At 58.3% G+C, this 9005-nt stretch overlaps 4 protein-coding genes across 4 annotated transcripts, besides 7 other annotated features; all 4 read right to left on the bottom strand.

The window, feature by feature from the left end:
• Window positions 1–165: 165 nt before the first annotated feature.
• Window positions 166–189: a microsatellite.
• Window positions 190–211: 22 nt separating this feature from the next.
• Window positions 212–233: a microsatellite.
• A 78-nt stretch (window positions 234–311) lies between these two features.
• Window positions 312–333: a microsatellite.
• Window positions 334–411: 78 nt separating this feature from the next.
• Tco025E_02573 (uncharacterized protein) lies at window positions 412–912 on the bottom strand (the record flags this gene model as incomplete). The annotated part of the gene is made up of 1 exon (XM_029369498.1): window positions 412–912. The coding sequence occupies one exon, from the start codon at window positions 910–912 to the stop codon at window positions 412–414; it is 501 nt and encodes a 166-aa protein (XP_029230396.1).
• Window positions 913–1585: 673 nt separating this feature from the next.
• On the bottom strand, window positions 1586–3613 carry Tco025E_02572 (uncharacterized protein; the record flags this gene model as incomplete). The annotated part of the gene is made up of 1 exon (XM_029369497.1): window positions 1586–3613. The coding sequence occupies one exon, from the start codon at window positions 3611–3613 to the stop codon at window positions 1586–1588; it is 2028 nt and encodes a 675-aa protein (XP_029230395.1).
• Window positions 3614–3940: 327 nt separating this feature from the next.
• Window positions 3941–5458, bottom strand: Tco025E_02571 (uncharacterized protein; the record flags this gene model as incomplete). The annotated part of the gene is made up of 1 exon (XM_029369496.1): window positions 3941–5458. The coding sequence occupies one exon, from the start codon at window positions 5456–5458 to the stop codon at window positions 3941–3943; it is 1518 nt and encodes a 505-aa protein (XP_029230394.1).
• A 141-nt stretch (window positions 5459–5599) lies between these two features.
• Window positions 5600–5629: a microsatellite.
• Window positions 5630–5876: 247 nt separating this feature from the next.
• Window positions 5877–5907: a microsatellite.
• Window positions 5908–6515: 608 nt separating this feature from the next.
• Window positions 6516–6554: a sequence feature (G-rich).
• Window positions 6555–6577: 23 nt separating this feature from the next.
• On the bottom strand, window positions 6578–8665 carry Tco025E_02570 (uncharacterized protein; the record flags this gene model as incomplete). Its single annotated transcript, XM_029369495.1, has 1 exon — window positions 6578–8665. One exon carries the CDS (start codon window positions 8663–8665, stop codon window positions 6578–6580), a length of 2088 nt encoding a protein of 695 aa, XP_029230393.1.
• Window positions 8666–8779: 114 nt separating this feature from the next.
• Window positions 8780–8809: a microsatellite.
• Between the last annotated feature and the right edge of the window lie 196 nt (window positions 8810–9005).

Genomic DNA, 9005 nt, shown 5'->3' with positions numbered 1-9005 from the left:
GAGGCGAAGTAAAAAAAATAAGTTAAAATAAAGCATTTAAAAAAAAGAAACACGGGGAAATGTCCCGCAATGACGCACCGCGGCACGGCATCCCCAGCCACCTCTTGCGAAAAGAAGAAGCGGTGTGAGAGTCGCAGCAAACTCAAAGGGAGCCGCCCTCTGGGGAAGAAAAAAGAAAAAAAAGAAAAAGGAAGTAAAATTTCGTACGTTCCACACAACACACACACACACACGCCTGGGCCTCTCTGTTAAGAAACTATTGCCCACGAAGAAAAAGGCTTCTCGTCTTTGCCCCCTCACCAGGGAAAAGAACACGCACACACACACACACACTTCCAAAGAAAAAAAACGGCGTAGACGGAGACGTGTGTCACCTGCGAGGAGGCGAAAAAAGGTGGGTGGGGGCGACGCTCATCTTCGCCGCCGCTGTCGCCAGCAGCCCAAGAAGGAGGTCAGCACCACCCCACAGACGCACGAGCGTGCAAAGTCCCACCTTCGGTGCGGCACGCAAGCGACCCACGGCACCCGCGTGTCCTCCCAACATGCGAACCGCGTCGTACCGCCATGTCCGCGGAATAAAAAAAAAAGTAGAAACAAAAAAAAATTGGTGGGAAACGCGAGTTGGTCCATAATCGCCCCCCGTACGAGAAACCCCTCGGATCGCTCTGTGCCGCAGATATGCCGCAGCGAGGGGATCACCGTAGACGAAGAATGGGGGAATTTCCGCAGAGAGGCCCTCGAGCAGGGAACGTAACTTTTCACGTACAGCATTCCATCGGCCCCATCCCGCTCGCCGGTCGCAGCCGGCGCGTTGTACGTCATGCTGCTGTTATGCTGGCTACTCTTACTGCTGCCACCACTGCCGCCGGTGTCATCGGCATCGCGTAACGTCGCTTTCAGCATGCACCCCATTGCCCCCACTGCTAACGTTTTTTTTTAATTGTTTAGCTACGCGATAGCTCCGTGTCCGTCTCATTCCCAGGCGCCACGGCAAGCGCAAGCGGTCGCAACTCGCCCTGTGATTAAAGTATCGCGTGCGGCACCCAGCAGCTCCTGCTTCCAAAGCGACCGAAGCAGCGCCTCCTGTAACTCATCCCGTTGCCGGCCCAGTCGTGCCACAACTGCAGAACTATGATACGGGGAGTTAACTGTGACAAAAAAAAAAATTAGCCCCAGCAGGCCACTGAAGCCGGTGTTGCAGCGTACAAGGCTTCTGCATGGGCCTAACCCTGAGGAACATGAGCCCCGTTATGGACGTCCCCGCCCGTTCCTTTCCCAGCATATTGGCGGTTTCTCAGCACTTTCTCAGCTGCAACAGCTGTTGACGCATTTTCGTCATTGCATTCCTCCTCACCACACCCACCCATGCGCACTGCATCGGCAGTGTCCTCACGACTATACCCGCTATCACTGCCAGAAAGAGAATCTCTTGACGTTTCCTTGATCGTACGGTCAGGAGCCTTCTTTGAGGAAAAATCCCGCTGCAACGCGGATAACTTCGACACAGTGCCCCCCGAAGCACGTAGTCCCTCCACCTCATTCCCTGCTGGAGCGCACAGTTGATTTATACACTCGATCCCTGTTCTTATCGGCGAGGGAAGCGGATCGGTGGCAACGGTGAGTGTGCTGACTGACTCGAGGAAACTGCATGTGGACTCCACGGGGTCCAACTGTGAGCCTGAAAACATTGGTGAGACAAAGGGCGGCGTCGACTGTGTTTGCTCCAGGATTTCCGTCTCCAAGGCCGTTTGCTCAGAAATAGCCCGCCGCTGCTCCATCTCTTCCTGCACGAGTAGCGTCTGACACAACGCGTTTGGTGGCCCCTGCCGTGGCTCTGCCGGCTCTTGCACGTCCTCGCCAGGCACGGAAAGCGCAACTTCCTTGTCCACCTGACTGCGCCGAAGCGACGCCCTAACTTCATGAGGCGACGGTGTTGAAGCCCATATCGCTGAGGAGCCAGAGGGGTCAGAGTTAAGCGCATTTGTATTCGCGGATGTGGAGCACAATGTCGTGTGCCCCAATTCGTTTGAAGAAACCCCTCAATGTAGCGAAGCGGCAGGTTGTTCACGTAAGTGCTATCCAAATCCAACCCCTGCGGCGCAAACAACTCACCCACATGAATCCTCATGACACGCAGCCACTCTGCCAAGGCGCCAGGACCGAGCAAATGGTCTACCAGTGCAGAGATGGCCACAAGCTCCAGCGGCCGCGGGACGTCCACCGCAATTTGCAAAGTGGCACAAGGAAAGGAGCGAGGCTGCGCAGGCGATGAAGGCGGCGACAATGAAGATGGAGATGCAGCACAAATAGATCCATTTCGCATTCTTTCGGAATCGTGTTTGACCGTCACTGTGAGACCCACATTATCCAGTGTGCATAAGTCCATAAGTGCCTGGCCGATAATATCATCCCTTACAGCCAACACGACCTCGGGCGTGAGCAGCAGTTGACTGGGTACAACGAGGCCAAGCGGGTCTGGTACATGCGAAACAATATCCACGCGTGCCCGCTTCATAATCGGCCTCTGCGGTGCTGCCCTCTCTTGCTCCTGTTGCGGCGGCAGCTGCCGCTGCTGCTGCTTTGGAGCCCTTGCCGGTGACGGTGGCGAGCCCTTCCACGTATGCAGCTTAAATGGAATTGCAGCGGCCTCCTCGGCCGGTTGCAAGCTCGATGAGAGTGAACTTGAGCAGTATGTCTTTGCCTCCAGGAGAGACAAGTCGGGGGACGACGGCGACGCGGAGGGCTTTCGTTGCGACTGCAGCGGCAGAGCCTCGCCGCCGTCCCCCCGCTGCGGGGAAGGTGAGGAGAACGAGAACAAGAAAGACGGCCTCTGCAGCTGCTGGGAGCAACACCGCCGCTCTTTTTCTGATGGCGTTGCGGCGAATGCGCCCCACCGCGCCCCCTCATAGGAGGCGCGGATGTCGTGCCTTGACCCTCCCTGCAGCTGCATATGCCGGTAGGACGCCAGTGGCAAAAGCGGTGCGATCTCTGTGGGCATCGCAACGCCTGCCTCATCCGCTGGAGACCCCTTTAAGGCCACCAACGGCACCCCGTTTAGTGCAGAGCCTGCGGCGTGGACAGCAAGCATGCACGGGGGACGCATGTTCCGCCCAATGAAGGCCAGGGTGGCGGGGAAGGCGAAAGTCCGCCCAACGTAGGCGGCAAGCTGGGAGGTCGCCTCACTCACCGTCAGCCTTCCGCCGCGCTCGAGGGGCCACACGGCAACCCCCACGGTGAGTTGAAGAGGCGACGAGGCGTCGGCGGTGGGGGTCACCGCCGCGGTGGTGGTGTGGCGCCGCCCAATCGCGTCCTTCAGGTCCTCACGAATCACATGCAGCAGGGCACCGCGGAAGCTGTCACCGGCCACGGCGTCATCCACCTCGTCGAACGAAAGCCGCGTTGCCACGCCGCCCGCGCGGCGCAGCAAAGAGGGATGCAACGAAGCGGCCTCGCCGCCCCCATCACCAGCGGCGGCGACGGACGGACGGACGGACGCCGGCCCATCGCCGTACACCAGTCGCCGGTGGAGCAGCAGCATCAGGCGAATGACGCCGTCGCCGTCGCCCTTTTCGGCAGCAAGGCCCCTCGCGCCCCCGTCACCGCCGCCGCTCATCGGCCGTTCCCCGTCAGTTGCCCTCCGCCCCCCTTCGCTCCTCGACAGGCCTCGACAGTCTTTTTGCCCCGCCAACGCTTCTTCCTCGCAGAAGTGTGCGGAAGGTTGAGCTGCAGAAAACCAAAAGGCAAAAAAAAAAAAGTTGCGGGCGTCTACGCAACACCAAAGAAAGATGCCCCTGAACGGAGTTCATGTGAGAGAACAGCAAGCATTGATGCCGCAGCTGCACGGAGCACACACTTTACATCCGTCAAGACGACACAACAAGAAAAAAAAAAGACCGCAGAGGCAAAAGGCGGGGCGACCAAAGCACTGCGCAGCGGACGCCTACGCAGTGGCGAGCTGCCACACGAACGACTCCACATCCACAACCACAGCGGGGGAAGGCTTCAGCCGCACCAGCGAGTCGGCGTAAAGGTCGGACTGGTGCGTCATTCGGGTGTCTGTTCCCCTTCTTCGCTCCACAACAATCGTGCCCAGGCAGAGCTTGTACTTGACGTGCAGCGCACCGCCCTGCTCCGACCCCATCGTGGGCGGCAGCTCCAGCTTCAGCGCAACGTGTGTTCCCGGACGAACGTCCAGCATGAACGAGGACTCCAGTGGGCCCACAAAAAATCTCTCTCTCAACGCCTTGCACTGCGTCTCAACCACCTCCATCACCACGGCGTTCACAACACGCAGAGCCCCCAGACACCCACTTTCCAACCCGGTTTCAAGGCAGTTGGTGAGGTAGCGTACGGTGGCCTCGCTGTGCGCTGGTTGCACACGCAGCGCTCCGCCGTATGAAAGGGGCTGTTTATCCACCTCGCCGTCACACACGCACGGCGCTGAAGTTTGCCGCTGCAAGATTTCCGGTAGTGTTTGCGCGCGCAAGAGCCAATGCAACGACAACACGCGCCACTGTCCTCCTCCTCGCACGGAGTCCCATGTGACATCGAGTAGCAGGGATTGTCTGACTAATATTCTAATCACGCCCTCGCCAACAAAAGGAAATTCAAGCCATGGCTGCGTCCCCCCTTCATGCATTCCGTCGCACCGACACTGAAGCAAGACGCCGGCAGCATGCAAGGACTCTTGAAGGTGTCTGATTGAACTCCGAAGACCGGGCAGTTCCCGCAGCAGCTGGGCCTTTGCGTCCACGCGATAAAAAGCCGACAGCATCCTGCACTCGGCCTCCACGTTGAGCGCGGCAAACTCTCTCACGGCCGGGGCCACAAACGGCGGAAGCATGTCCTCGCCGCCTTTGATCGATAGTGTGGGCAACGGAGTCGCGCGCGGAAACAGGGCGGTGCGCGCGGTGTACAGCGCCAACCGCCGCTCTCGCTGCTCCTCCGCAAGGTGTGAGAAGACGCTTCGCTTTAAGGCCGCCTCCTGCCGGGACTCGCCCCCGGCGGTGTCGGCGTCGCGTCTGCGCTTCTCTACACGTCTGGAAACAACTTTCGTGTTGCGAGCAAAGAGGTCGAGCGCCGCCTCTGCCAGCGAGACGGGCCTGCCAATCGGCTGCAGACCAAACGAGGGGGCAGTAAGCTCCTGCGCAGCCGCACGGGCATCCGGAACTCCAGTGAGATCTCTTGACATCTGCCCCAACGCCTGCAGGGCAAACTGCGTGAGAGCCTTGGGCGAGCTTCGCAATATCGCCTCCGACGCCGCTGGGGAGGCCGGCGTCGGACGGCTCCTCTCGAAGTCCCGAAGAAGCTGCAAAACGGCCTGAATGCGTTCGGCGCGACTCGTCAGTTCCGTCAACTCCTCCTCGAACTCGTCAGAGACGTCCTGCGCGGCGTCGAGCGCCTGCAGTGTGTAGTCCTCCAGCAACTGCAGGAGGCACTGTGGAACCGCCTGTGTCATTCCTCACTGTCTTGCGTCTCTTAAGTCGCCAATCCGCACTCCCCCCTCTCTCTCACACACACGCAATCCCTCCCCGTCAGTTTCTTTTTTTTCGCACAAGCAAACCCCTTCGCGGTGGTCTTCGTCAACCCGCGAGAATAAAAGAACAAAAAAACAAACAACAACAACAACCTTCGCAGGGGGAGAGAGAAAGGGAGAGACGTGCGGTGAGTAGTGGTGGTTTGTCTCTCGAGTCTGGAGGGGCAAAAAATAAAAATAAAAATGCGCGTGCGGGCTCCAACGCACCCCCGTCAAGCAGCGGAGGCGGCAGCGGCAGCAACGCACGGCAACGAAGCGACAAAAAAACGGAAGAGCTCATCTGAAACGGCAATGAAAGGGAAGTGTTCCTCCCACGCGCCCAACAACAACAAGGCCCAGCCACACACACACACACACACGACAAGGCACACGGTAAATATCAAGCTGGAGGTCTCCGTAAACCAATACTGAAGTTAAAGGTGGGAAGAGAAGTAACAAATTAATACGTTTGCTCACGTAATTACATTTGTTAGTTTATTCTTTGAGGGAGAGGGATGTTTTTCTTCAGTCGCGTGCTGTGGCTGCTATCCATGTGGTGCTTATTCCCTCGCTCCAGCTATTGTGTACACGCACACACAAACTGAGCCACACACGCACATTAATAGACACAACAGAATACGGCAGATCATCCACACTTATCACATGCACTATGCCCTCTAACTCTACTCTAATTGCGGCAACTCGTACGGCGGGATGCTTCCTTTACACACAGAGGTACACCCCTGGCGAAGCCGGCGAGGCGCCATTTGGGATCCATGTGCCCGACGATGCATTGGCGCGGCGGACGGCGGTCGAGTAAGGAGTGGCCGAGACAGGCACCGTCGGCACCGTCCCTCCATGAAGATATGCGTTCACAATTCATCTCGCCCACCCCGCTGCCGTTGCCACTTGATCTCACTCCCGCCCAGCCGCAACTTCCCCCCGCCGCCACCGACGTCGATATTGAAGGGAAGGCGCAGCCGACTCGGTGGTACTCAACCCCCTCCCCTCCTCCCCTCCTCTCTTCCCTCTCTCCCTCTTCCCAGCAACGCCTAAGGAGGGCTACCAAATGCTTGAACGGCGGTTCGTGCTGCTGGACGGCCGTGGGAGATCCCCCTCTCTCCAGGCGGGGAAGCGCAGGTACTCGCACAGGCTCACAGGATGCAAGTTAGGCAAACGGCACTCACTCCAGAGGGAGTTGGGCGACGGCGCCAAAAGTGGTTGCATGTCAAGAACCTTGGAGCGGGTCTGCAGCTGCATTAAAGGCTGCATCAGCTGCTGGACAAGCTCCTGCATCTTCCGCTCCAACTGATGCTTTCGAAGAAGTTCTACAAACGTCACCCGCTTCATCTCCCACACCTCCACCTGATTTTCCACGGCGATGACGCTGAGCATCCAGGGGTGCCGGCGCACGCAGGTGTAGCCTATGATGCACTCACGTGGCACGACCGAAAGTTCCTTCTGCGAGGCGGTTGGGGGACAATTCACGAGACCCTCTGCAACCTTTTTTTCTTCCAACACGACAGCAGCACCCCCCTGTGAAAACAGCAACAGACGGTTGCATTCGCTGCCGCGGCGGACAATGTACTCCCCTGCCTCATACGAAGTCGTCTCCCAGTGAAGCGCGCACTCGGCGTAGAAGGCGTCTGTTGGCGAGCAGAGGTTTAACAGCGGAATCCTGCGTATCTGCTCAAGAAAGTGCGGCGAGACCCCAACGGCGCCGCAGTCCATTGGGGCCTTCGCACTGCCCACATCCAAGATCGAGGCGCAGAAAGCTGAGGTGCGCCTGGAACTAGCGGTGGTGATGTTAACACGCCGCTGAAACCACTTGGAGAGCTGTGCAGGACCCAGGAGAACAAGACCCAGCTTCTCCAGGGAAGCCGGGACAAACCGCATCCCCTCGTAATCGCTTTCCAGCACCAACGAGGCCGCCTTCGCAGAGGCGTAAATCGTCGTCCGTGCGTCCGGTTGCTGCTTCATAAACTGAATGAGCACAGAAAAGGGCAGCAAGTACAAGTCCACGTTGGTTAGCGCATAAAAGCTGTCCCCGAGCGCCTCGCGGAAAATGCATTGCCGCTCGCCGAACGTATGACCCTCCAAAAGGAGGCTTCGGCTCCTTGCTTGCGTGGGGGAGCCCACGTCTGCCACAAGGGCTTCCTCACCACGTACATGCACCACACCCCGCCGAATGAAAAAGATGTGCTTGGGGTTGTCAAGTTCACCAATTTGCATGCCGGCGGCTCGCATGCATGGGACGAGGTAATCCATGAGGTGCCGCAAACTATCGTCGCTAAGTTCCGTGAGTAGCGGGCAGAGCCGCATGCGACCAAAATTCATGGGGGCAAACCGCGGAATAAGTTTCTCACGGCTCTTAAGTGCCATCAGTAGAACCTGCTGCTGAATGGGCTTTGGAAACGCGCCGAGGACCTCGCAGTAGGCCTCCCTCGACAGGACGGCCGTCACAACAACTGGAGACTCCGCCACAAGGTGTTCCGTGCACGGGTATCCCCCCACTGTGGTGTTCTCCCCAAACACCGCAGGGGCGTCAATCGCATAGAACTTTGGGGGCGTGTCTACCTGGGGGATGCACACGCTACTGTGGCGCAAGCTGCGCGTGGAAGACCTACGACTCATTTGCGAGGCTTCCTCGAACGGTATCACGGCAATGGGTGCGGTGGAAGGCAGGGAATTTGGCCTCTCCAGCACGGACTTCCTCCTTGTCTTCACCGTCCACGCTCGCTTCTTCACGCTGCCGACGAGCAGCACGACCACGGCATTGCCCGGCTCCCCGGCGTACTGCACCATCTCCCCTTCGGCAAAGAGACGGTAGTCCGCCGAGGCAACGGCCCGCTCTACCGCCCCCGACGCCTGCGCCACCGCCTCGCCCACGCCTAGTGTCTGGGCGCACAGCACGGGCGCAGAAAGCTGTTCCAGGGCGAGCCTCATCGCCGCCGCCAGGTCCTCGCTGCGTCGCCACGACTCGAGGGCCCGCCTTCGGTGCAGAGCGGCCAATTGGCGCCGGAGAACAGGGTAAAATAGTCGTCGCAGGACGGCCAAGGCAATGCTCCTCATCTCCTCCACAATTGGGTCTGGAAAGAAGGCAAGCCGGTCCCCGGAAGGGAGAAAAGGCCCTTCCGTGGCCACCCGCATCGCCAAGGACGAAGAGAAAGAATAGCTGAGGTCCCCTTATCAGAGCACCAAGCTAACACCCGCGCGCAAATAAACAAGGAAAGAAAGCAGAGAAGCCGGATACCAAGATAAAACATATATGTATAAATGTGTATATATACATATCAAGCAAAAAGAGAAAAGGGACGTGCAGTTTCGCGGCGACTATGTGGCATGAGAAATGCGGTCAGAGGCAAACAAAAACAAGAAGAAAAATGGTCAGCATTAGACCGTATCACACCTCTCTCTCTCTCTCGCACACACACACAGAGACTCACTCACCGCCCAGTAGGCAGAGATGAGCAGATAGATAGATAGACAT

The sequence above is a fragment of the Trypanosoma conorhini genome (genome assembly GCF_003719485.1).
Source record: "Trypanosoma conorhini strain 025E chromosome Unknown Tco_14.4_contig_00103, whole genome shotgun sequence".
Taxonomy (NCBI): Eukaryota; Euglenozoa; class Kinetoplastea; order Trypanosomatida; family Trypanosomatidae; genus Trypanosoma; species Trypanosoma conorhini.
This window is presented reverse-complemented; position numbering and strand designations above follow the sequence as displayed.